The following is a 27,305-nucleotide window of genomic DNA, read 5'->3' as shown; positions in this document are numbered from 1 at the left end:
ATCAGGAATTGACTTTGCATAACAGTTACTGTTTGAGAATGCCCACCATATTGACCTCCTCACTGCAGTAAACATTACACATCGTCATTTTCCGTTTACGTTTTCCTAACTTTTTTTTGTTTTTGCCTCATCCTCACTGTTCCACCATCAGCAGTGACAAACATTGTCATAAGATTTAGACCTCGTATCAAAAGCTGGAATATCTCTTAAATGAATCACCAGGCTTATTTTCCTTCTCGGTGATTTCCCACGAAGCCTGTAAAAATCTCATTACTGGTCTCTTTTCCATAAGAAGGTTTCATTATGCATATCTCTATATCTGCGCTCCACTGCCTTCTAGGCCTTTTTTCTTATGTAACACCAGACTTATAGATTGCTCGGGCCTCGGCTCCTGACTTTTGACATAATTATTATTATCCATTATTTTATTCTTTACAAAGATTTATTTGTCTTTATCAAACAGTCCTGGTGTTTTTTCTTTTGCAATATACAACATGAGCCAGGAGAATCGGTTAAGAAGTAACGTGTTTAGGAAATGCCGCAGAGAAAAGCAATGTTTTACAGCGAATAAGAGGTGCCAACATGCGGTACTTGAGGATTTTGACAATTAGTAATTATGTGTAAATGTACTGTTAATCTATTAAGAACTAAATACAACATCAAAGTTGAAATAGAAAAACAATATAAATAGCCAGGGTTTGACCGCAAGAATTCTCTGTAACAGTATGACTTGAGTGAAAGACATGTTGGTACTCCTGAGTGCAGTTGCACTGTCCATAACAACATCAGCTGATTCACCCTTTCGCCTGAACTACGCGAGCTATATTGACAGAGAAATACTAACCGCAGTGGTAGTAACACCTATTCCGTGCACCGCTCGTCTTGGGATCCTTTGTTATTTTAGCCCACTGACTTTTTAGGCTATTAACTTACTGCTCTGCCTCCCTGGATTTTGTTGACTTACACTTGCTGACAGGAAGGACACCTTAGGCCTGTCTGAATTTTGAAGAGGCTTACTAGGCTGTTCACACTGACGATGGAGTTACTCCGAATTTCCAGGGCGTGGACTTGGGCCGCGGTCATTTTTCTTCTCTGTATTTCGGGTAAGTAGTAGATTTAGGATAGTAACCTCTGGATAGGCTGACTGCAGTGTTTTTGACGCTTAGGTTAATAGCTACCTAGATATTAGTAGTACTGGGCGATCTTAGGTCTAAATTAAAAAGAGGCGAGGAGAGATTTGTTACCACGGTACGACAATGGTACTTTAATTTCCTGTCCAATTCATGAACATTAGCTAGCTATCCCATAGCCCTATTTCCTCATGCGGAGTTTTCCAAACTCCTAGGCCTAAAAGTTGGGGCCCTAAAGGCTTACCTATTAACCTAGCTCATGGGGACCAGAATGGAAACCAGGATTTTTATGGTGGGGAAAGGTTAATTCTACAGATGGCGTCTGCATTAGGTTTTGTGTTGACACTATGTGCATAAAAAATGAGGAAAAACCCTGAACACTAGGTAGGTATCCCACAAGGTTAATTAGCCTATACATTGCACCCCCCTGCCCCCTCCATAGGTATCCCCCAACCATGGGGACATTAGTGTATACCCAAATCTTGGTTTTATGGTGGCAAAATATAAAGTGCAATAGGCCTACACTAGGAAAAAATATTGGGCATATTAACATCAACATAGGTCAAATGACCAAATGGCAACATAGCAACCACCTCTCTCGGAACGCGGCCATTTCCCAAAAAAGCATTTTAATTATATGGCATTATTTCGTAATTTAGGAGAAAACACTTACTTTGAGAGGTACTTAGAGGTCTTTGTGTGCTGCTAGGATGGGCCACAACTCTTAACTGATGCTCATGACAGTGAATTCCAGTACTTTTTTGAGAAGGTGGCCTGCATTCCGGGATTGGTGGCCGCTATGTCGCCACTCGGTCATTTACCTGAGGCATAATCAGCTGAAAAATACATCGTTTGTGCATGTGAACAGAAATAATCACCTGGAAATTTATGAAATATGAAGATATAGCAAAGGCAGTGACAGTGGTGCATCATAATCTAACAAAAACTTGGGCACCAGAGTTCTGACCTTCTCTGGGATGAGGGCAGCTTCACCTTCCCAGGACCCTGTAAACTGGAGACCAAAGTACAGGAATGTATCTTAGCTTTACCAACAGGGTAACAGAGGGAGGGCGCTGGGTCATTTTTTTTTTTGACAAGGGTGGCCTTTGCCTGTGTGGACCTGATGTTGACTGTTGGGGGGAGGATAGGAAACTCAGCCACCTTCAATGGAAATAAAAGGAAAATTCCTTAAAACATAAATATCTGTAAGAAAACCTGTAACGCATTCAAAATTACTCGTGAAAGTCAGATATAAATATACACGCAAGTAAATAGGAAATTCTTTACCTGTGAAAGTGGTCAAAATCACATACAGAAATATCAGAAATGCCATAGCCTATTTAACATTAAAATCACATACCTCCAAAGTAGTTTGGTCATATTCATAGCCTACACATATTGTAACTGGTTGGAAATTGGTAATTTTCCCTTGTGGTTTTGACTAAATAATGCTAAGTTATTTAAGCCATTTTCGAAAATTTTCGAAAAAATTGCTATAGCATGGAAAACAAACTCTTCACAAACTCACAAGGTTGGAACAAGCTTATGCAGTTTTTCATTGTTCATGAAGGTCCAGCATGAGAGATAACTAATGTACAAATAGCCATTGCTTGAACTAGAAAAAACATTCCATCATACTTTACCTATGGTGATGATGTCTAGTGAAGCATTATTGGCCAAACGAAGGAAAACAGAATTCAAAGCTGCTTCATCATGGACTTGATGGCAGCATACACAAGAACTGCATTCTAGACTCTTTGAGTATAAAAAAGTAGTAACAAATCTCGTAATTCAGTAGACTTCAGTACGTATTGACTTATAGTAAAACCAGACTCTTGTAATAGAAGCAGTTTTTTTTTGCCAGTGATTCTTGAGGTAATAGTAGATTTTAGGAAATTATCTCACATTTCTGCATCCCCTGGTATATTGTTTTAAAAAAAAGTCTAAAGCCTTGCTATTTTCATCGAAACCTATTCGTCAACATCGATTGGGAAAGCCAGTGAGTGAATTACACCATAGGAATGGTACTAAATGAATAAACCTCTAAACAAGGTGTCAGAGTAAAATACGGCTCATCTTTGTATTTGTAATTGGTAACAAAGATTTTATAGTCATCCCAACCTAACTTCGTTTGTTGGGTCCTACCTGACCGGGCCAGGCATTGTTACTTCAAAAATTCTCTCACCTAACCTCGTGTAGAACTCCATAAATCCAATAAGTGAAGTATAGTACAGTATAGACATTTATTGCAGCCTAGCATTGCATTCTGTCTCTTTACAGCCAAGGGGAACAACCCAATTTTTGCCTTAACATTACCCACATTATGTATATTCCTTGCTAGACGGCACAGATTTGTTACTTTCACCTCAGTCATGCTAAATCACTTATAACTTTAATTTTTTGTGGAGGAGAGCTATTTACCTGTGGGAGAGATGATAGCCATTTCAGATGGATGAAGGGCATTTTACATTTTGATTTTGCAAGTAAATGTACCTAAATCATCTTAATGCCCTTGGCATTATAATTTTTTTGTAGATAATGTTGCTGCTGTTGAACCAATTACAGGAGGAAAAACTAGAAAACATCTGGATATATGTGCAGGCAAAGTTCTGAAGTTTTTATTAGCCAAAAATCACTACGACAAACTTGCATATCTGTGTGATGTACTGTGGCCAGGGTCAGGATAGGTCAAGAGGTCTAGGGACTTAATAGCTCCAACAGTAGGCAAGGAGTACGTAATATCTTCAATATAACAACAATGGCTTTAAAATATAGTGCAATCTTCATATTTATTCAGAAACTATGAAACTTATCTCGTTCTGTTTTGTCAGTTAAGTAAAGTACAGTATCATATCACTGTATGTATTCCATAAGATTTTTATCTACAGGAAGCATGAAACAAATTTTAAAAATTTGTCAAATGCTGATGTTGTCCTTTGTATGTTTTACTATACCCTATCGGCTCCTTCTTGGCGATTTGGGCGTTGTCCCCTACGTTACCAAATGTACTTCTCTCAAATTTTCAAAGGCCTACCCTTCCCATTTACCCTTTTTAATCCGTGTGTCTGTCAAGGAGGTTCACCCTCCTTGGCGTTTGTTAATGTCTCATGGGAGCAGTATACTTCTGGAGGTTCCCTGTTGCCCCTGCACTCCTTTGAAAATATTTCCATTCTTCCAGGTCTCTGTTTTTCATATGCGTCTAATTAAATCTCTTTTAGGACCTTTCTTGTGATTATCACAGGCCTCTGAACTTCTGCACTTTTAATTTCATATATTTATATATATATATATATATATATATATATATATATATATATATATATATATATATATATATATATATATATATATATATATATATATGATGATAAAAATGTTCTGTTATAACAGAGTTCCATCTAATAAAAGGAGTAAAAACACCAAAATTTGGAGAGAAAAGTACTATATTTCAGAGACTGCTGTCTTCCTCTTCATCTACCTGAAGAGGGAGACAGCAGTCTCTGAAATATGGTACTTTTCTCTCTATATTTTGGTGTTTTTATGGGCTCCTTTTATTAGATGGAATTCTGTTGTAACAGAACAGTACCAGTCATATATATATATATATATATATATATATATATATATATATATATATATATATATATATATATATAGGTATATATATAATAATATATATAGGTATATATATATTAAGGGTTTGTCAAAACAAATAAATGATTATTTGGGTCATGAATGTCATATAGTGATAAGAATGACAAGACTATATTATATAGATAATATTACTGCACATTATAAATACAAAACTTTTAAGAAACAATTCGTTATATATGTAAGTAAATTAATTTTGGGAACTGAAAAGAATGTATTTGCATTATGAATGGTACCAGCCCAGCATGAAAGACAATTAAGCGACGACTACCTTTCCCAGTAGGGGGTTTAGTCCTGGCTGTTTGACGTCTTTATGCCCTAAGGTCAGCTTAACACCTGAGAGAAGAACTGGCAGTGCTGGAAAATATTTTTGCCAAGTTTAAGAAAAAACGTGTTGTTTTTCTGTTGTTAAAAGCCAGAAAATCACAAGGGCTTTCAATAATCGGCAAAAATTAATTAGAAATCAAGTACATTTGCGTTGTATAACTTATGCTGCCTTCAAATCCCTTACAACATGAGTGGGAATATTTGGTTTGGCATCGCCGGTCACCGCCGATGCCCTACCCTTTTCGCCATCAAGGAACCTATAGGGTATAGTCATTCTGATTGCATTTGTGTGTTTAGTGAAAATGCATATTCAGCTGTTCACACATTATGACCAGGCTGTATAGTTCTAGAATGTACTAAACACAAAATTCCCAAGGAGAGAAAAACATAACTGTAGGAAAATTGTACAATTGGCAATGGTGATTACAGAAATATTCAGTGCAATTGTAGGTTTGGGCTAGGGATTTGCTTCAGAATAGGGTCTTTTTTATGGTATTGTCCTGATTAGTCACAGGAGGCCTGCAATCATTCTCCACCTTTAGTTTTACAAAAATTCTTCACATTATTATGAAGTCCCAACTCATCATAGGTAGAGTTGCCAGAGTTGACCATTTCTATCAGGCTAACTGGTATTGAGTGAGTAGGGTAGGCTAGGATAATTTCCTAAATTAGCTAGGCTTAAAAAAGGCGCCAAAATTAGGCCCTGGATAGTGTAGAGACTGTAGACTAACCTGCTTAGTGGCTGGGTAACTGTGACGAGTAGGCACCAGGTTAGCCTATTGTCTAGTAGCGGACTAAGCTGGGAAGTTGACAGAATCATTCACTTTGTCTTATGGTTTGTCATGTTGCAGGTATTATAGGGAGTTTAAAAATCAAATTAGTCCAACTCACATGTACAGTGAAGCAGGAACAAAGTATGTATTGAGAAAAAAAATAACATTCCTCAGTAAATGTATCCTGGTAACAGTAAATTTGCAGTAGATTTTTGTAATAAGCTTGTGAAGGAGACTTAAGAAGAAAAATCAAAATGAACCCCAATATTAAAACTGGTATTAATTAAAGAATCCCATAAATGATCCAAAACTGGTTGTAGCAGGGCCCTCGGACTTGTGCTAAAGACACACGGGTAGGCTCATATAAACTGATGGTTTATATGTTAAAATAAACCACAATCAAGAATCAGCACCAAGAATAACCAACCATCAAGGCTTCTTTATACAGTTTGCACTCATGGTAAACACCAATGAAAATATTAAAAATGTTTTATTTTTAGAATTGTAGGAGAAGCATTTAGTGTTGACATTTTCCAGGTTAGTTCTGTAAGTTTATTTAAAACTGTTACAGCATGTCATAAAGTAGTAATATTATTTTCTCTTACAGTTCATGGAGATATGGATGATTCAACTACTATGATCATGCCACTAGACATCACAGGTCCAGATGACATAGAACAGATTGCAGATTGGAAGGACCGCTGTAGGACAAGAGTTGGAGAACAGGCTGTGAAAGACATTGAGGTATGTTGATGCTCTTTATAATTTTTGGACTGCTGACAAAAATTTTTTTTTTTAATTTATTTTATTTTATTTATTTTATTATCTTTTTTTGTATTGTTGCCTTCCAAGGAACCAATACTTTACCTAGGTAGTCTAAAAATAATGTTGTAAGCATGTAAATTTCATGCTCTGATTGATAGATTAATTTATGAATGTTAAATACATTATCGCTTATCACTGCTTTTAGAAAGATATGCCATAAATCCTCAAAGATAAGCCTTAACTGAATAAGGGAATACAGGTTATTGAAAGCAGAACTGAAAAGGGGATAATGGTCATGTCTGATTCCTAGCTTATGCCAGCTTACCCCCAACCTTTTTAGTTTACTTAGTTAACTTTATCCAAGCAAACAGTGTTAATAAAACCCATCTAATCTATAGAAGCAAGAAAAATGTAGGTCTGTAGTATAAATAAATATCAAGCACCAGGTAAAGCAGAAAAGACACTTCGATAAAATACACCTACTAAAGCCTTGTCAGGCTAACCTACGAGCCATTTTCCATTGTCTGGCATTGTGAAAGGCTGAGGCAAAATGAACGCCTGTATCTCAAAACTATACTCATGGACCTTCAAATTCTATCTTCTCCCTTAGTTTTAAAGCTATAGCATTGAAATTTGTTATATAACTTAGAAAAACATTATAGAACAATCAAATGAAGCTCTTTTTTTCCAATTTTTGTTTTTTGTATAATTTTTTTTTTACTGATTTATATAGGGCTTATTTTCTTACCATAATGAAAAAATTCATATCTAGCAAAAAATTGACTTTTAGAAAAAAACTAATTTGATTGGAGGTCTATAACAGGTCTATATATGGTAGTAATCCTGGGTCTTAATATTGAATATCAAGGGAGATAGAATTTGAAAAATGGTTATTTTCGGGATAAATCACCCTGGTGTCACAAAACCAAAGGTCAGAGGCAAAACTCATATACGGTTTGGAGATGTCCCAAGTCACCTTATTAAATGATATGAATGTCAAAGTCCTCTCCTTGTAAAATGGCATTAGCCAGCTGGCCCCCTTAAGTTCCCATTCCATTAAAGGAAAGAAAAAAAATTGTTTTGAGATAAGCTAGCTTACCAGTCAAGTAAAGTTGTTGCTTAGTCTACTTGCTAAGTTTTATCACTGACATTTATTTCTTTCCACAAGTATATACATCAGCTATATCAAAAGCCCCTGCAAGCAATCACAGTATATTATCAGAGGTGTGACAGTTGTTGGATTTCTGTATTTTAAGACCCAGATAGTACCAGAATGGTAGTAGCAAATAGGTACATGAATGAATAAGATTAATGTTGATTCCTTTATGAGGTTTGACGAGTAAGTATATTAACAAATTTGTGTAAGTGAAGGTATAAATATTTACGTATAGAATACTGTATATGTATTAGGAAAGGTTTTTATAAATATGATTTCTGAAACAAGAGTATGAATTATGGTCACTAATTTCTTTTTGCAGATTATTTTTAACCTTATAATGCTAAAAGTGAATGTTTGACATGCAGTCTGCTAAAAGTTGCTAATGAAAGAAGCAGCAGTAAAACCCTCAACTTTAGTGCTCCCTTTGTAGAGTATAGAGGACTATGTTTTGTAAGAGATCCTCGAGTTGTCACATTCGTCATCTGGTAGAGAACTGAGGCTTTCATACAACACAATTGGGTCAAGTTTTAGTAGCTCTTAACTGTATCACCTTTGCTTTTACCATGAACACCTTGGGAGTGGTCATGGGAAGTATACATGAAATTCAGTGTTCCATATCCCAGAGACTTAAGTTGTTACAGTTGGGACACAAAAGTAGTTGGCATCCTTTGTGCTTGCACATGAAATTGCAAAATATATAAGCAATGACCACATTTTTAATTTATTGTGTTGCAGCGGTGTCACATCAAATGTTCTCTTTCTTGTTTTTTTTCAATGTATTTAAAACCCATCTTTGGATCAGATAGTCCTCATACTATGCCATTAATAAGAAAAACATGTCTGGTGACATTATTGTGTAATGAATCATTACACCAAAACTAAGAGTAAAAATTCTTACCTTCCATGAGAATATGTCTGCTGTTATTCATGTACATTAACCTGTCTGAAGGTGCACATGCTTGGTTGCTCGGTGATGTACCTTTTAAATCAACTATTATTTAAGAGAATGGAACAAAACCGTTTGATTTTGCCTAGCGTAGTTAGATTAAATGATAAGTTATTACACAAAAATGACCAATTATTTTAGGACCTTGAGGCAGTTAATGGTTGTACTTGTGCTTTCACTTCTCCCATACAAGTGTGTGCTAAATGCCAGTTTGATAATTTGAAGAGTTTTGTATTTTGTAAAAGACTACACAAAGTAAACTGTAAAGTTGTAAGTGCTATTTTCTTAGTTTAATTGTACTACTATGTTACTCTCATTCTTCCCCGTCGGGCGTTTGAAAAGCTCCTACCCCTCTGATTCATGCTTGTGATTCCTCTCCATCTGCTCAGCTTTTCTCATATCCAGAAAGCTCTTATGGACTGGATATCTTGACTGCCATTGAACTAATAGGATTTTAGTAATGATATCTGCAAAGTGGCCTCCACAGAAGGCAGTTTAGGGTTGTGCAAAATAAGGACTTACTTTCTGTGAAACCTCAAAATTTTTTAAGGTTTCATTACTCTTGCCTTATTATTTACTATTTCCATATAAATGAACTGATTTAGTTGTAAGAACTATACATTTTAATTTAGGTTAGGGACTATGTAGAATTGTTAGCTGTAAGATATTGAGAAAATACTCAACTATGTACAGGTTTTCTTATAGGGTCTTTTGTTCCTGGACAGACTTTTTGACTTGTTAGAAAGCCAGACCCCCCCAAAAGGATCTGTTTAGGTTGAGTTGCTACTGCACATTTATCTTTTAAATATTTTCACATTTTATTTCTTTTCAGGACTCACAGAAAAATTTATTACCCTGTATCACGAAAATTATAAAATGGGACAAACTCCAGCATGAAATCAATCGAAGTATCCCAAGGGGTCAATTGGATTTGGTTTTCAAGAAGTATTGTGGGTGAGAATAATTTTGTTTTCATAATTGTTGACCTGCTGAATGAATGCTGTTGATTCCATGGTGTAGAGGAGAGAGATGCTTTGCTTTATAAGCATACTTAATTAACCATCATGCTTCCCAAGTATCGTTAATGAAAATTCATGTTTTGAAATCTAAAACTTATTTTGTTCATGAAACTTACCTGTCAGATATATATATAGCTGTATTTTTCCGAATCCGACAGAAATTTAAACACTTACGACACACGCAGTGGGAGTCAGGTGGTTAGTACCCATTCCGCCGCTGGGAGGCGGGTATCAGGAATCATTCCCATTTTCTATTCATAATTTTTCTGTCGCCGGTGCTGGAAACACCTGTTTGCAGCACCTCCATCCAGATTTTGGAAACTTACTAGCTACTTGAGTATCCCTTTTGGTTTTTCTTTGGTATCTGAATTGGATCGGTGGCTTGGCACACGTTGACTTTGGTTTGATTTGAATTTGGTATTGATTTTTCTTTGATCAAGATGTCAGGGTCTAGTTCTGCTAGCGCTAGATTTTGTTCCATGTCTGAATGTAGAGGTAGGCTACTGAAAGCTTCAGTAAACCCACATTCTGTTTGTAAAGTTTGCAGGGGGAATGAATGTACGTTTGAAAGTCGTTGTAAGGAGTGTGAAAGACTAACAGAGTCGGAATGGAAGGCGTATGAAACCTATCTTAAGAAACTTGAGCGAGATAGGTTAAGGAGGTCTTCCTCCAGGAGTGTTTCAGGTAGGCAAGATTTATTATTCTTCCTCCTGCTAACCCTCCTTCTGTAGATTATGCTCCTACCCCTGTAGTGTTGCCTCCGGCCCCTGAGACAGTGTCGGTAGAAGGTAATACATTATCGCTAATTCTTGAATCGATTCGTAACTTAGAATCAAAAGTGTTAGCTCTGGAGAGCAAAAGTGAAGAGAAGTGCAGTGAAAGTGCCCCTTGTGTAGTGGAGGGTGCGTCAGATCGGCCTCATTCCGCCTCTAGACCTAGACCTCTGCTTGACTCCCAGATTACGGGGAGAGAGCATGTCGAAAGTCGAAGGAGGGTTACGAGGAACCCCCACCGATCTGGCGTGCCTTCGGCAGCTTCTGATGAACATACCCAGACTGCAAGGAGCGTGCGCGTGCACGTCTTCTCAAGGAGTGCTTTTCTTCTTCTGAAGCTTCCTCCCGCGCAAGGGGTGGAGCTCTCATACCGCATCACGTCCGCTGAAAAGGACGGCTCGCGTTCGGGACTCTTCACGTCCAAGTTGTTCTCCGGAACTTTGCTCGTCGCCTGATAGTGCGTTTGCTGCTTTTCCTCCGCAGAAGAAGCGTAAGGGTTATTCGGAGGCGGAGTCTTCCCTAGATGTTTCTTTCGAGCGCCGCAGTCGCTCTAAGGTGCGTGAAGCGGCGGTTCCTGGGAGTAGCAAGAGGGCGTCCCCTCGCCACTCTCCTGCTCACAGGATCAGCCCCTCCCCAGAAAAGGAGGCTTCACCTACAAGCAAGATTCTCCAGTCTCTTCAGCAGCAACTTCGAGATGTTTTTCCTTCGAGAGAGACTGTTCCACGTCGCCGTAAGAAGGATGACAATCTTCCTGTGAAGAGGTCGAGGCGTTCTCCCTCTCCTCGCTCGTCTCTCTCTCCGTTTGAGTCTCCCTCTAGAGTTCGTTCTGCTCCCCAGCAACTTTCTAGAGGAGGCGAGAAATTCGTTTCTCGCTCTCGTGAAGCGGTTGTTTCCGCTGCTACGAAACTTGTGGATAAGAAGCGAGTTTCTTTAGATGCCGAGCGCGCTTCTGTGAAAGTCAAACGCGCTTTAGTGGACGCCGAACGTGACTCGGTGCAAGTTTCGCGAGCGCCAGTAGACGCTCAGCGAGTTTTAGTGGACGCTCGGCGCGCACCAGTGGACGCTCGGCGCGCATCAGTGGACGCTCGGCGCGCACCAGTGGACGCTCAGTGCGCACAAGTGGACGCCAGGTGTACACCTGCGGCGTTTGAGCGCGCTTCTGTCGGCGCCAGTAGATTGGCTTCGGACGCCAAACGCGCGCCTACGGACGTCAGTTTTCCACTTCCGCAAGCACAAGCGGAGGCGGGAACTCTTCCTGTTCGCCGTTCTTTCTCTTTTGAGAAAGCTCGGGACTCTTCTTTACTTCCTCCGACTTCTCCAGTGTCTGAAGAGGAAGTTAGTGACGCTTTCGTCGAAGTGGACGAAGAACAGCAGTTGGCTCCAGTTTCGACGGACTACAAGGTTTTGACTCGTTTACTTCAGTCAGTCTTTGCAGACACTTTCCAACCTGAAGCTCCACGTACTCCTCCCTCTCAGTTTTCGTCTTCCAAAGCTGCTAAGATCTCGGGCTTTGTGAGAATGAAGAAGTCGCTTTCTACGAAGCAAGCTTTTAGAAAGGTCCATGATTGGATGGAAAAGAGGAAAGCTTCAGGCAAGACTTCTTTCGCTTTACCACCTTCAAGACTCGGTGGCAAAGCTGGTATGTGGTATGAGACGGGAGAAAACGTCGGAGTTAAGCTTCCAGCCTCAGCTCAAGGAGACTTTGGTAGCATTGTAGATGCCACCAGAAGATCTTTTTTGTCTTCCTCGAAGGTCTCGTGGACACATAGCGAGTTAGACTTTCACCTTAAAGGCCTCTTCAGGACACTAGAGGTCTTTAATTTTCTTGACTGGTGCCTGGGAGTATTGGATGCCAGGTCCAGGAGTTCTGATTCCATCAGTCTGGGGGAGCTGTCCAGTGTATTGTCTTGCATGGACAAGGCCGTCAGGGATGGTTCTGAGGAATTGGCTGCTCATTTCAGCACGGGACTGCTTAAGAAAAGAGCACTTTTTTGCAATTTACTGCAAAGTCGGTCTCACCAGCGCAAAAAGCGGATCTTCTTTTCGCTCCTTTCTCAGAACATCTCTTCCCCCAGTCTATGGTAAAGGACATAGCTGCCAGTCTCAAGGAGAAAGCAACTCAAGACCTTCTGGCACAGTCTTCTAGAAGCCTACTACTCTTCGTCTTCTGGGTCCTCTGCTTTGAAGAAGTCGAAGCCCTTTCGATCCGCTTCTTCCTCGAAGCCAGCCCCTCGAGGAAGAGGCTCTTTCAGAGGCAAGACTCCCGCTCCTTCCAAGAGCAAGAAGTGAGAGGGAAGTCCTTCAGACACCGGTAGGAGCCAGGCTTCTACATTTCGCGAAAGCTTGGGAAGAGAGAGGTGCCGACGCTTGGTCTCTGGACATCGTCAAGAAGGGGTACAGAATTCCTTTCCTGATGTTACCCCCGCTGTCTTCGACACCAAAGGATTTGTCTCCGTCGTATCAGGGAGAAAAGCAGAAAGTGCTTCACGATCTACTAGATCAAATGATCGAGAAGCAGGCAGTGGAACAGGTCTTCGACCGAGTTCTCCGGGGTTTTACAACCGTCTGTTCCTAGTGCCGAAGCAGTCAGGGGGTGGCGCCCCGTTCTGGATGTCAGCAGTCTAAATCGCTTCGTTACCAAGCAGAAGTTCAAGATGGAGACACCTCAATCCGTGCTTGCAGCTTTAAGACCGGGGGATTGGATGGTCTCGTTAGACCTTCAGGACGCATACTTTCACGTCCCCATCCATCCCCGATCAAGGAAATACCTGCGGGTTGTCATGAAAGGGAAGATTTTCCAATTCAGGGCACTCTGCTTCGGTCTCAGCACGGCGCCGATGGTGTTCACCGTTCTTATGAAGAACGTTGCGAGGTGGCTCCATCTTGCGGAAATAAGGATCTCTCTCTACCTAGACGACTGGCTTATTCGAGCCTCATCGCAAGACAGTGTCTGAAGGACCTTCACACGACTCTGTCGTTAGCAAAGTCCCTGGGACTTCTGGTGAATCTCGAGAAGTCGCATCTGACTCCTTCTCAATCCTGAGTCTATCTGGGGATTCAGATGGACTCAGTGGCTTTTCGGGCTTTCCGTCCCAGGGGCGACAACTTCAATGCCTGGACAAAGTGTCGGCCTTTCTAGGGAAGGAAACATGCTCGGTGAGGGAATGGATGAGTCTGCTGGGGACCATTTCCTCACTGGAGAAGTTTGTTTCTCTGGGAAGGTTGCACCTCCGACCACTTCAGTTCTTCCTCTCAAGCAATTGGTCACGCAAACAGGATCTAGAAGAGGTCTTGTTTTTGACGGAAGAAGTGAAAAAGCACCTCAAATGTGGTTGGATCCAAAGAAGCTTGCGGAAGGACTTTCGCTCAAGCTTCGGAACCCCTACCTAGTGTTGTTCTCCGACGCGTCCTCCACGGGTTGGGAGCAACACTGGGAGGGAGAGAAGTGTCAGGCACCTGGAGAGGGGAACAGGTGTCCTGGCACATCAATCTAAAAGAACTCTCAGCGGTTTACCTTGCTCTAAGGTTCTTCGAGGAGGAAGTCTCCAGCATAGTGGTTCAGATAAACTCGGACAACACCACAGCCTTGGCATACCTCAGGAAACAGGGGGGAACTCACTCTCATTCTCTGTTCGTCATCGCGAGGAATATCCTGATTTGGGCGAAGTCGCAAAACGTCACGATTCTGACAAGGTTTGTGTCAGGCGTGGAAAACGTGCGAGCGGACCTTCTCAGTCGGCAAGGACAGCTTCTGCCGACGGAATGGACCCTTCATCAGGAAGTATGCCAGGCGCTATGGAAGCTGTGGGGACGTCCTCATGTGGACGTTTTCGCAACTTCCCGAACGAAGAGACTTCCGCTGTATTGCTCCCCAGTTCTGGACCCGGGAGCAGTGGCAGTAGACGCCCTTCTGTGGAATTGGTCGGGACTAGACATTTACGCTTTTCCCCCATTCAAAATCCTCGGGGAAGTAATGAGGAAGTTCGCTGCATCAGAAGGAGCGAGAATGACCCTCATCGCCCCCTTCTGGCCAGCGGCCGACTGGTTCACGGAGGTGATGTCCTTCCTAGTAGACTTTCCGAGGACTCTGCCCCTAAGGAAAGATCTACTCAGACAGCCCCACTTCGAGAGGTACCACAAAAACCTCCCCGCTCTGAGTCTGACTGCGTTCAGACTATCAAGAAGTTGGCCAGAGCGAGGGGTTTTTCAAGACCTGTGGCAACGGCGATTGCCACCGCAAGGAGGCCCTCCTCAATCGCAGTTTACCAATCAAAGTGGGCTGTCTTTAGAAGTTGGTGCAGAAGGAAGGGCATTTCCTCCACCTCAACCTCTGTGAGCCAGATAGCAGATTTCCTTCTTCACCTTAGGAAAGAAGCGAAACTAGCCGTTCCCACGATTAAAGGCTACAGAAGCGTGCTTTCTGTGGTCTTCAGACATAGAGGACTCGACTTAGCGAATAATAGAGACATTCATGATCTCATTAGATCATTTGAGACTGTGAAAGTTCTCCAACCTAAAGTACCATCGTGGAACTTAGACGTGGTACTGAAGTTTCTCATGTCGAGTCAATTTGAACCGCTCCATTTAGCCTCGCTTAGGAATCTTACTAAGAAGACCATTTTCCTAACCGCTCTGGCGACGGCAAAGAGGGTTAGCGAAATTCAAGTCATAAGCAAGCATATTGGGTTCAAGGATCATAGTGCAGTTTGTTCCTTAAGTCCTACGTTCTTAGCAAAGAACGAGAACCCTTCCAACCCTTGGCCGAGGACGTTCGAGATCAAGGGGTTGTCGGAGCTAGTGGGACCTGAAGCTGAGAGAGTCCTGTGTCCTGTCAGGGCTCTCAAGTTTTATTTGCAGAGAACCAGAGCATGCAGAGGTTCTTCGGAGAACTTGTGGTGCTCTGTGAAAAAACCAGATCTTCCGATGTCGAAGAATGCACTGGCGTTCTTCTTAAGAAGTACGGTTAAGGAAGCCCATGAAAAGTGTAGTGAAAGTGACATGGAGCTTCTGAAAGTGAAAGCCCACGAGTTGAGGGCTATTGCTACTTCGGTGGCTTTTCACAAAAATATGGCAATCAAAGATATTTTGGGCGCCACTTATTGGCGAAGCAATTCGGTGTTCGCTTCACACTACCTGCGGGAGGTGAAAGCAACATACGAAAATTGTTACTCGCTCGGACCATACGTCGCTGCAGACACTGTTTGGGGGCAGGAGGTAGCGCTCATCCTATCCTTTAATGGTTTAGGGGAGTTTTTAACTTGTGTTATGGTTGTGGGGTTGACCGCCTGCGGCGGATCTCCCTTCCATTAGCTTAGTCTATGTGGGATACTTTTGGTAGGCTACGCCAGGTGGTTGGTTTTTACTTCGTTGCCCTCATTTGTATGGTCAATGGTCTAGTCACGTCGTGGTCTCGCCCCTGTTGACAGATCATCTGGAGTGCACCAGCTATATAGGTCTCTACCTCGCTGGCAACTCTAGTAGCACAAGCAGACTTACGCGGCAGTAACCACGAAGTCAGCTATGCTAACAGGTAAGGAATCAAGATATCAATTATCTGCATATATATGTTTCCTAAAATCTTCTATTCTGTCTACTCCCACCACCAAAGGTGGGATTCAGCTATATATATATCTGACAGGTAAGTTTCATGAACAAAATGATATTGTAATGATACAATTAAGTTTGTTCATACTTACCTGGCAGATATATATAATCAAGTACCCACCCACCTCCCCTCAGGAGACAGTGGAAATAAAAAATTATGAATAGAAAATGGGAATGATTCCTGATACCCGCCTCCCAGCGGCGGGAATGGGTACTAACCACCTGACTCCCACTGCGTGTGTCGTAAGTGTTTAAATTTCTGTCGGATTCGGAAAAATACAGCTATATATATATCTGCCAGGTAAGTATGAACAAACTTAATTGTATCATTACAATATCATTTTTCACCTTTCATTACAACTAATCTGTTTTTCCACTCTTGATTCTTTTATATATTTTACTGTATTTCCAATCTTCCCTTAACATACAAGTGTACAATATCTACACACATTCAGAGCTAAAATTGTTTCATTTTTCATCTTTTAATATACTTTTTATTTAACCAGCCTATCAAAATAGTTCAATTTACATATTTTTGCTGTTCATTGCTCATCCCAAAGTATGTTGCTCACTAAAATGCAAAGCATGAATACCATATTAAGAGTGCGATTTTGTATTTCAGACGACGTGATAGTTTAATGGAATGTGTGGAAGATATGTTTACAAAGTTAGACGTATGCATGGATGAAAGGGAACGACAAGATTTGAACATAACCCGTGCAGCCATTGATGCAGGATTAGACTTTGTATGTTACAAAGATGGGGACAGAATAGCATGTAAGTATAGGAATATTAAGTTTTTTGGTTTTTTAAATTTCATTTGACAATGAGTATCAATTGCAGCAATTACATTTTAATGTTGACAGTATAGGATTTAGGAATTTCGATGATGGATACATATTCTCTGAGAAGAAAAAAGTACTGTTTGTGATTGGTACTGTGTTTTGTAACCTGGATTTATGATGTACTATGTATTTTACTTATTGTATGCCCACTCCATTAGAATTGTCCCATTAGTACTTGGACAGCTGACCACAAATTAAGAGCCAGGCAATGGTGGCCCATTAGATCCAGTGGCCATCTGTTTGGTGGGGGCATGTGGCTAGTAACCTCATTAAGAAAATAATTTCTTAGATAGGAATGTGCAATGGACTTAGGAGGCAGACTGGTGGGTGAGAAGCATATTATGCCACTTCATAATGTGTGATCCCCAGATGCGCAGTCTTCTTGCTCACAAGAGATAAGCACTCTCTGGTAACAGTCACACCACCTTGTCCCTCAGGCATCCATCCAACATCCACCAAAAAAAATTTTTCTGCCAAGTTGGCAAAAGCTCTACAAAATATTCCTCTGCTGTTTTTTTTTTCTTTTGCACATTATTGTTTTTCAATTTTTAATGCAGTTTTAATGCCGATCTATTAGTAAGTGTAAGAAGTGTGGAAAAAAAATGTTGAATTATGAATACTCAACATTTTGTTGTGTTTTACAGTTTGCCCATAAATATAAGTGAATGGTCGGTAAAATGGCAATACTTGTAATAACAACAGTCATGCACAAGATTGCCAAGTATGACTTACATGGCTTGGAGATATTAGAGTTTTCAAGAAGAGAAGAGGTTCTGTAATCATTATCACTAGTTACTAATAATCTAGGCAAAGTATATGTACAAAAGTCATTAAATGCATAGTTAGCAGGTTACAACTTACATTGTGCCTTACATAGAACACTGTAAATGGTGTTAAAGCCCCTTTGGAGGATCCCTTCTTCCCCAGCTGACCTTGCTTTCTGCTCTTAACATTCATGTACAGTAGTACCTCGAGATACGAAAGGCTCTACTTACGAAAAACTCGAGATATGAAAGCCAATGCGAAAAATTTTACTGCTCCACATACGAAAAGTTTTCAAGATACGAAAGGTTGTTGCTGTAAAGTCCCGAGATTTGCCCGGACACCAAGAACAATTTTAAAACTCCCGCGCCGCCAACTGAGTAAACTCGCCACCATCCTCCCGCTCTCCCATTGGTTCCTGATGCTAGTCACCCCATAAGGTCCTGCTCTCCTATTGGTCAGCATCTACCCCTTGTGCTTCTATTGGTAAAAGGTTGCTGTAAATTGAAAAACTTATTCATGCAATACATTTAATAAAAAAAAACATTAGGTAAAGATAGAATAAAGAATAGAAATGAATGGTAATTATACTGTTTGGTAGTTTCAGTAGTTGAAGAGAGATAATGAAAATTTATGGCTTACTGTGTAAAAGTGATTGCTTGGCGATCGTTCGATACTCGTAAGTGCTGGATGTAAACAGACGTTTGGAAGCTTTTTTTTTTTGTTTGTTTATTATAGTTAATGGTTACATGAGTACATGCAATACATTTAATAAAAAAATTGTGAATTAGATATCATAAAATATAAAATAAATCAGACTGCCAACAAATACGTATTTTTTAGAATTCTTCTTCTGTTTTATTATTACTTTACGTATACGTATGTTTCATTATAGCTGTCAGTAACTCAGTATCTCCATTAGGTAAAGATAGAATAAAGAATAGAAATGAATGGTTATTATACTGTTTGGTGGTTTCATTAGTTGAAGAGAGATACTAATGACAAATTTATGGCTTACTGTGTGCTAGGAAAAATGATTGCTTGGCGCTTGTTCGATACTCGTAAGACGGGTAAGAGCTGAGAATGTAAACAATTGATTGGAAGGTGTGTTTTTTGTTTGTTTGTGTATTATAGTTAATGATTAATTAATAATTAATTGAAATGAGTACATACTGATTATTTATACATTTTATTGGCATATTCTAAGCTTTTAGCTCTTAGGTTTAGATGTCAGAATCATAGACTAGGCTACAGTAGCAACCAGCGCCTCAGTGGCGTGGTTAGTTTGGTGTTTGCTTCCCACCTCGGTGGTCGCGGGTTCGATTCTCGGCCATTCCACTGAGGAGTGAGAGATGTGTATTTCTGGCGATAGAAGTTCACTCTCGACGTGGTTCGGAAGTCACGTAAAGCCGTTGGTCCCGTTGCTGAATAACCACTGGTTCCATGCAACGTAAAAACACCATACAAACAAATACAGTAGCAACCGCTAACATAGGCTAGGCTTATTGCTAAGGGACATATGCTAAAGTCCTAATATATGCAGTAAAAATGGGGTTGAACATTACATGCAGTTGAATATTACTCAAGTATGTACAGTATTTTGCCTTTTTGGAGTCATATTTCTTCCGTCGTAACCCTATAACATGTGTTTGTTCCGATACGTAATACAAACCCTCGGTCCTTTAACAATAGGAAGGTAACTAGCGGCAGCTGGGACGGTCGTAAGCTTCGAACAAGGGGAGAACGGTAGTTAACTGCTTGTCCGATCGTGCGCGCGCCCGCGCGCCCGAGAGGTGAAGAATCACTTTTGCTTTCGGCCGCGGGTGTGAAGGACGTGTTCGTCATCGCTCTCTGCCCGCTTCATCGTCGTATGCTTTGTTTATATTGTGTTTTCTACTAATGGTTTGGTTTGACTTGAAAATGAAACTGTAAGTACACTGTTTTCATTTTCATTACTTAATTATGAATCAACATGGAGCTATCGCCGTAGAGACGGCGATTTCCGCTCTTTTCATGAATTGAACCCTTGAATTATGTCTCGGTGCCGAGGGCGGTCGCACTCGCGCCGAGTCATGTATTTTGGGCGAAAGTGTGTAATTGAAAGATGTAAGTACTCTTTTTCATTATATTTTTGCCCTGTGCGTTCGTTGCCGAGAGCTTGATTGCGCTCGGCAAGAGCCTCTTATTTTGTATGAATAGAATGCAATGAAAGTGGATTCGCAATGCAGTTTTCTTTTCATTTTCATTTATTAATTGCATCAAATTTAATTTTGGATCAATTTCCGCTCTTACCCGGGAATTAATCCTTACGATTTATTGCTGTGAAAGTGAAAATAGCAAGTGCAGTATTGTTCATTTTCATATATATTTATGATAGCATCATATTATTATGGATCAAGTTTCCGCTCTTACCGGGAATTGGTTTTTTCCCTCTTTAAGTTCTATGAAGTGAATCGCAAGTGCAGTATTCTGTTTCATTTTCATATTACTTTTCACTGCTGTGCGGGGGTAGGGGAAGCGAAGGTCTGCCAGGAAGTCGTCGGAAAGCTCTCCCGCGACTCCCTTGGTATCCGATTCTTCGTCTTCTTTCCTGCCCCCCCGCTCAGCTTCCTCGTATTTTGTTTTTGGGGTCTTCCTTCCGTTCGGGTGGCATGTCTCCCCCCCCCGTGCGTGAGGGAACCCCTCTTACTAATCTGTCTGTGCTACCGCAGGTGCTACAGCCGTGGGAGACGACCTTGGACAGGTATGGACCACTGCGGCTGCAGGGCGTGCCTAGCATCCACGATCTGCTGCAGAGTCTAGCGAGGTCTGGGGCGGTGACCTTGGAGTGGTCTCCACTACAACCTTCACGGCCGCTTATGCTGCTTCCCCCGCTGGTCTACACTCCCCATGCTGTGTCGGTGACGCCGTCTGCCGCTTCTAGGGCCGGTCGCCGCCGTACCGAGGAGGGGTAATGCCGCCGCCGCCTGTGTTTTCTTCGTGTTGCCTGCCCCAGACTTCCGCTGTTCCAGCAGCTCGCCCCTGGACCGGCCGCCAGTACCACGCTGGCTGCCGATGATTCTACGAGGCGATGGCTGGGCCTGCCGTACCTGTCGCTGATGTGGTTCCCGCTTCTGGCTTGGCTGTCCCTTCTGTGTTTACCGCTGCCGCTGTTCCTGCCGCTCCTGAGCTGGTTGCTGTTCCTGTCGCTCCTGGTTCCTGCGCCTGTCCATGCTGGTCCTGCCCATGGTGTGTCTTCCCCAGTCCCAGGTCCTTCCGGACAGGTGCAGTCGGGCCGTGTTGCTTCGGCAATAGGCCCGACTCCGGCCTGGATGGAGGACCTGACGACTGTCCTGCGTGAGCTGACGAAGAAGAGGAAGGTGTCATCTTCGTCTTCGTCTGTTGCTGCCTCTTCCCCTTCGACTTCTAAGGCCCATAAGCCGAAGAAGAAGAAGGCTGCCTCCCCCCCCTAAGAAGTCTCCTTCGGGAACTTCTAAGGGCCCGTCCCACCTCGGTGGGACGGGGGGTCCTTCTGCTGGTCCTCTTGCTCCTTCGGGAGCGGGGCCCGTCTCCCCTTCCGTAAGGAAGAGATAGACGGGGACCAGAGGAGTATCGGTTAGCTCTGGTACTTCCTCGCCTGGTGCTAGCGGCGATGCCGCTACGCCAGGTTCCGGCTCGGTCTCTCGTTCGCGGGAGATCCCGAGTGTACGCTCTCCCTCGGGAGACCGTGCAGCCAAAGTTTCGGCGCCAGAGTTCGCTCGGCGCCAAGACCACGGCACGGAGCAGAAGGCTGGCGAGAACCGCTCAGGTGACTCTCGCCAGGCCAGCGGCCGCTCTCGCAGCGACCAGCTGGTAACCGGGTTTTGTTATTCCCCCTAAGAAGACTCCTTCGGGAACTTCGAAGGGCTCGTCACATTCCGGTGTGACGGGGGGGTTCTTCTGCTGGTCCTCCTGTCCTTCGGGAACGGGGCCCGTCTCCCCTTCTGAGAAGAAGAAGAAGACGGGGACCAAGGGTGTGCTGGCTACCGCGGGTACACCCTCGCCTGGTCTTGGCAGCTCTGCTGCTAAGCCAGGTACCGGCTCGGTTTCTCGTCCGCGAGAAGTTCCGAGTGTACGATCTCCTTCGGGTGACCGTGCAGCCAAAGTTAAGACGCCTGAGTTCGCTCAGCGTCATGACCGAGGCACGGAGCAGAAGACTGTCGAGAGCCGCTCAGGTGACTCTCGCCAGGCCAGCGGCCGCTCTCGCAGCGACCAGCCGGTACCTCGGGTGGACGTGACGGTCTCTGACCGGCCACGGGTTGAGGCTGGGAAGAGGTCCCCCAGGTCCCCTCGACCGACGGTACCAGCCTCGCTGGTACCAGCGGTTTGACGTGCCGCGAGGACGCTCACCGGTCTCACGGCGAAAGCGAGCTCTGCAGGTCACCTGACCGCCGCTCCCACAGGGACCGGGCGGATACGGTGACCAGCAGCAGCTCGTCTGACGCACGGGACCGGGGTCGACGTGCTCAGTCGAGCCGCTCGCCACAGGTGAGCGGCACGGCCAGGCCTGCAGATCGATCCCCACCGCGGGTTGGTGATCGGCTGCAGCCCCCCACGTACGCTGGTCCTGCCAGCGAGCGGGGGGGAGCGTCAGGTCTGTCTCTCCACTACCTTCAACTTCCTCGGGCTACACCGGGAAGAGCGAGGTAGCTAGGAGTGATTGTGAGAGGTGCGCCGCTCACGATCCCGTCACGACGCCGTACGTGCCACGTATGGTCTTAGGACCAACCAGGACGTACGCGCAAGTGATTGGAGGCGACCGTCAGGGGGAGAGGGGGTAGCGTCAGTTCTGTCTCTCCGATACCTTCAACTTCCTCGGCATACGCCAGGAAGAGCGAGGTATATAGGAGTGATCGTGAGAGATGCGCCGCTCACGATCCCGTCACGACGCCGCACGTGCCAGGTTGGTCTTAGGACCAACCAGGACGTACGCGCAAGTGATTGGAGGCAACCGTCAGGGATCTGTTGCTGGTCCTTCTTCTGAAGGAGGAGGGTCCTGGGAGCTGCTCTTGTTGGAGGGACTGGACGGTCCTACTCCTCAAGACGCTGTAACTTCCGAGATTCAGAGTAACTTTACCCAGGTTATTGCACTGATTCGTCAGCACAACGACCGGGGGGAAGGATCGCCGCTCCCACCAGCAGAGCCCATGTCTCTGCTCGAGTCGTTTTGGGGCCCGAGAGGGAACCCAAACCGACGGTGGGTATGCCGCGATCGGAGCTTGCCGATTCTGTCTTGAACCAGAGTCTCTCGTCTCCGGACAAGAAGGCTCTCTCAGTTCTGGCCGGTCGATCAAGCTACTTCCACCTCCTCTACTGCGACAGCGGCGTTTCTACGTGTCTTCGGACACCGTATTTAAATACTCCTTCGGTCCTCCTGAGAGGTTTCGACCTCGACGAGGACTGGAATGAGTCGGAGGACGGTATCGGCTCTCTCCTGTCAGGTGTCGATCAGCCCCACCCAGACGACGTTCACAGTGGCGGCAGACCCTTACCTACAGTGAGAGTTCGTAACCCTCCTCGGGGAAAACGTTTTCTCCTGACGATACGTTTTCCCAGACTCTGAGAGGCGGCGATGGCTGCTCCTACTCTTCTCCAACTGCTAGTTCCACTGGGAAGGCGAGCGAGTATCCAATTCCTCCCCCATTCCCTCTCTCCTTACGGCTACGAGGGAAAGGGGAAGGATCCTACAGAGATTTCTCTGTAGGATCCCACGTTGGGGACTGCGCTACCAGGGGGGACCTTCGGGTCCTACCTGACGTAAGCCCCGGTCGTTGAGGAGGGATCCTGCCCCATTCTCGATTTCTACGGGAATCGAGAGGACACCAGCCGATATCGTTTGACGAATTCGGTGGGGGTTTCGCAGACTGCTTAGAATTCTACGGAATTTCTAGCGCATTCAGAGTGTTAGAGTTCTTACGATCTCCAAACACTTAGGCGAGACCACGGTCCAAAGTGAGCGAGACGAGAATCCCCGATATGTTACACGATAATCGGGAACCTCGCCTATGCTCGAATTCCTGGAATTTCTAGCATTAGGAAGAAGACTGCTGCTGAAAGAAGACTATCTCACAGTAGGCGACCAACCTGGAATAGAGAAGAACGGACGGGAATATCCAGTTTGGCTGGAACTATCGTCTTAGTATTCTGTTCACCATTGAAGCTTTCCTTCGAGGAAGACTTCTCCTTCACTCTCTTTAATAGAGAACGAAGGTGGTCGATCTCCAATCCTTATTTTGTTTTCTTGAAGGAAAGAATTTAGGATGGAGATCGTTGTTCAGAATCCTACAAATATACTACGTATATTAACCTCGCGACATGATTCTGCTAAGCAGTTGAATGGTCCGAGGGGTAGGCGCATATCCTGGTTATTCTACGGATTGCGACTTAGACGAAAAGTATTCTAATTGAACTGCAACCCGGGTTGCCTGCAACCTCCCAGGAGTTTCCAGTTTCAATTTTATATACTTATGGTGTTGTCACAACAACACCATTTAAGCTTTTATATTTACCGAAATTCGTTTCGCTTAAATATAATTGCTCGAGCATATCTTTTTATGCTCGGTGGTTCTAGCCGAACGCATTCCTTCGTGGAAAGGATTACTTGGCAACTCAGGATGACGAGTCAGCGACAGCTACTGCGTATTGAATTGCCCGAGGCATTTCAGTATCAGCTGCCGCCTTGAGATGCACGGTTGGTTATGTCTTTCTCACCTGCTTTGATTGAATAACAACCGTATCTCTGCCCAACAATCACGGACTTAAGTCTCTGATTAACGGGGATTCTCGCATACATGAATGACCATCTACTGCTGAGAAACGCTAGTATTCATCGTCTTCGGTATTGCGAGAATTTTAAACAGAGATATCTATTCGACTCTCATCTTTCTGTTTACCGCACGGTAACAGAATTCTGTAATAGTCTCTTGCTGCATCGTATCCCGATAATGCGAATGATTTTTGCGGAATCTGAGTTTGTCCTCAAAATATCTTGTATTCGGAGGTGTACAATTGTTCATTGTTCACCCCGGATTAGCAGATGTATTGAAAGACATCGCCTACTCCCACACCTGCCAGCTCTACTTCCAAACGTTCAGCCCATGAGAAGCAGTTCTTCAAGCGGCTCTCCCCTGTGTTTCATTACTGAAGAACGCGCTTTCATTGCACAACGGACAGCAATGAAATGGCGGTTAGCGTTTTCAGTCATTTGTAAGCACAGGTTTAGAATCTTGAGATTCCTTCTCTCGATTCAGCTGGAAGACATAGGTTGCATTCATTGCCTACCTTCGTCTTCAACGTCACATAGAGTTGTTTCTCCTTAAGCTGAGATTCAACGTCTATGAGATTTTCTTGCCATCAGGGACCTCGGTCTTTTGAAGGCAATTGACTTTCGCCTTTTGAGCTTATGCATTAAGACAATCATCGCCGCGCCGTCCGGCATCGGTGACTAACAAATATTTTATTTGTTTGGTCTCTCAGCATAACTCTTTGAAGGGCGAAGGTCACGTGACTTACCCGGATGCTTGGACAACTTGCCTCTACTGATTCCGAACCAGTCAGTCGGCAGCTGTCAGAGCGCCCGAGTCAGTTACGAACTATGCTGTGGACTTAGTTCGGTTGTTCCAGAGCAATCATTACTTCGTCTTAATAGCTTGTCAGTATGAGTACTGTACATAACCAAAGTCGAGAAGAGGGATAGGTCATACGACTATTCCCTTCTTTTCGTCTTCGGTAACTGCATGACTTCTCTTGAGAAGTCAAGCACAAAGGGATGGGGATTTGTGACGCTCGATTTTGTACCGATCTTCGTAGCGAAGACTCAGAACCCTTCGGTAACTGACGATTGGTTCGAGTCCTTCACAATACCCTCCCTAATGGACGTCACGCCTCCGATACGAAGGCTATGCTGCTTTGTCCTGTGAAGAAGGTGCGACGGAGCTGTCTGAAGAAACTCGACACCCAGGATGAGTGTGGACGCCTCTTCATCATTCTCTCGCGTTCCGCAAGAACTTCTCCGTGGCGCAGGTAATGAAGGCAGGCGCCTGGTCCAACCGGACCGCATGCACCTCCTTCTACCTTCAGGATATTGCCCACAGTTCCTTGGATCTTTTTCCTTGGGAACCGTGGTGGTTGCTCAACACGTTGTGTAGTTAACCCAGACCCTCGCAGGCTGAACAGCATCGAGTCCTGGTGTGACCGTAAGAATGGATGAGGAATGAGAGTGTGACTGGCTCCTCTTCCCATCTTTTTCTTCCCTCTACCTTTGGGTAGAGGGACACGGTCGTCACCCTGCTGGGTAAGGACGAGATGCAGGTGAGCTACTCAATAGAGCACCATCCTATCCCTTTCAGTAGGGATAGGAGTAAATATCCACCACTTCCTCCAACAAGGGGGAGGAAGTGGATGCCAAATTGAGACAAACCCATCATTTTATGATTGTCTCTTGCAAACAGGAACAAGTTCTTGCTTGCTGGTACGAAGAGATACGCTTGCCTCTCTCTTAGTACTTGGCCCAGAGGTCTGACCATTGATCCTGCGGTGCACACCCCGATCAATCGGACAGAGGTTTGGATCCCTCCCTTGCTCTTACGACCAGGGAGGCACTCCAGGGTTGGACGAACACCAGTCTGTTCACCAAAAAGACTCAGATTCCTCCCATCAAGAAGTGAGTCTTCCTATTGTTAAAGGACCGAGGGTTTGTATTACGTATCGGAACAAATGACAATTTGTCGAAAATTGCATTTTTCCTAACTATACAAACCTGAGGTCCTTTACATATAGTCCCACCTCATGCCACCCCTCACTCTGCAACTTTTTGCATGGGCCTAAAGCAAAAGTGATTCTTCACCTCTCGGGCGCGCGGGCGCGCGCACGATCGGACAAGCAGTTAACTACTGTTCTCCCCTTGTTCGAAGCTTACGACCGTCCCAGCTGCCGCTAGTTACCTTCCTATTGTTAAAGGACCTCAGGTTTGTATAGTTAGGAAAAATGCAATTTTCGACAAATTGTCATTTTAGGCCTGGAAATATAATTTACTGGGGGTGTTTTTGGAGGGCTTGGAACGGATTAGCCATTTTACATGTAAAATGTGTTCCAAGATACGAAAAACTCATGATACGAAGGCCGTCTCGGAACGGATTAATTTCGTATCTCGAGGTATCACTGTACATGTATTCCTTTTGGCTTCCAACAAGGTAGCTCTCCAACTAGGGTGTTATTGGGGAGGGGTGGGGGGGAGTTCAGATACCTTTGATAGCAGAAGGGAATAGAACCCCAAAGTTTGTTGTGTCTAGAAATGTCAATTATGAGGTCAGTGGAGAGAAACATTTATGACTACATGGCACTAGTACTATGCTACCTTAAGTAGTAACCATCCTGAACCTGTTCTACAAAAATTTGAATTATGCTCTAGGGATGTAAAGAAAATTCTTGATAATATTTGTTGCTTGGGTGGAGAAGATCCTGATTGTTTCTTCCCTTTGTTTTTTAAAATTTTTCTAGTATGTTGTCTCCCAAGATATGTAGAATCTATAGAT

The 27,305-nt window shown here is 43.7% G+C and overlaps 1 protein-coding gene across 1 annotated transcript in view; it reads left to right on the top strand.

Annotated features, from left to right (window-relative positions):
* The first annotated feature begins 781 nt into the window (after positions 1 to 781).
* The window catches only part of LOC135200328 (27 kDa hemolymph glycoprotein-like), a 43,775-nt gene continuing 17,251 nt past the window's right edge, over positions 782 to 27,305 (top strand). The window contains exons 1-4 of the mRNA XM_064228884.1: positions 782 to 1,103; positions 6,489 to 6,625; positions 9,584 to 9,705; positions 16,770 to 16,924. Coding sequence (XP_064084954.1) covers positions 1,037 to 1,103; positions 6,489 to 6,625; positions 9,584 to 9,705; positions 16,770 to 16,924 — 481 coding nt within the window. The 5' untranslated portion in view covers positions 782 to 1,036. The remainder of the gene's footprint in view (positions 1,104 to 6,488; positions 6,626 to 9,583; positions 9,706 to 16,769; positions 16,925 to 27,305) is intronic.

Source organism: Macrobrachium nipponense, chromosome 26 (assembly GCF_015104395.2).
Source record: "Macrobrachium nipponense isolate FS-2020 chromosome 26, ASM1510439v2, whole genome shotgun sequence".
Lineage (NCBI taxonomy): Eukaryota > Metazoa > Arthropoda > Malacostraca > Decapoda > Palaemonidae > Macrobrachium > Macrobrachium nipponense.
Note: the sequence above shows the minus strand (reverse complement) of the source record. Positions and strands in the feature narration are given on the sequence as shown.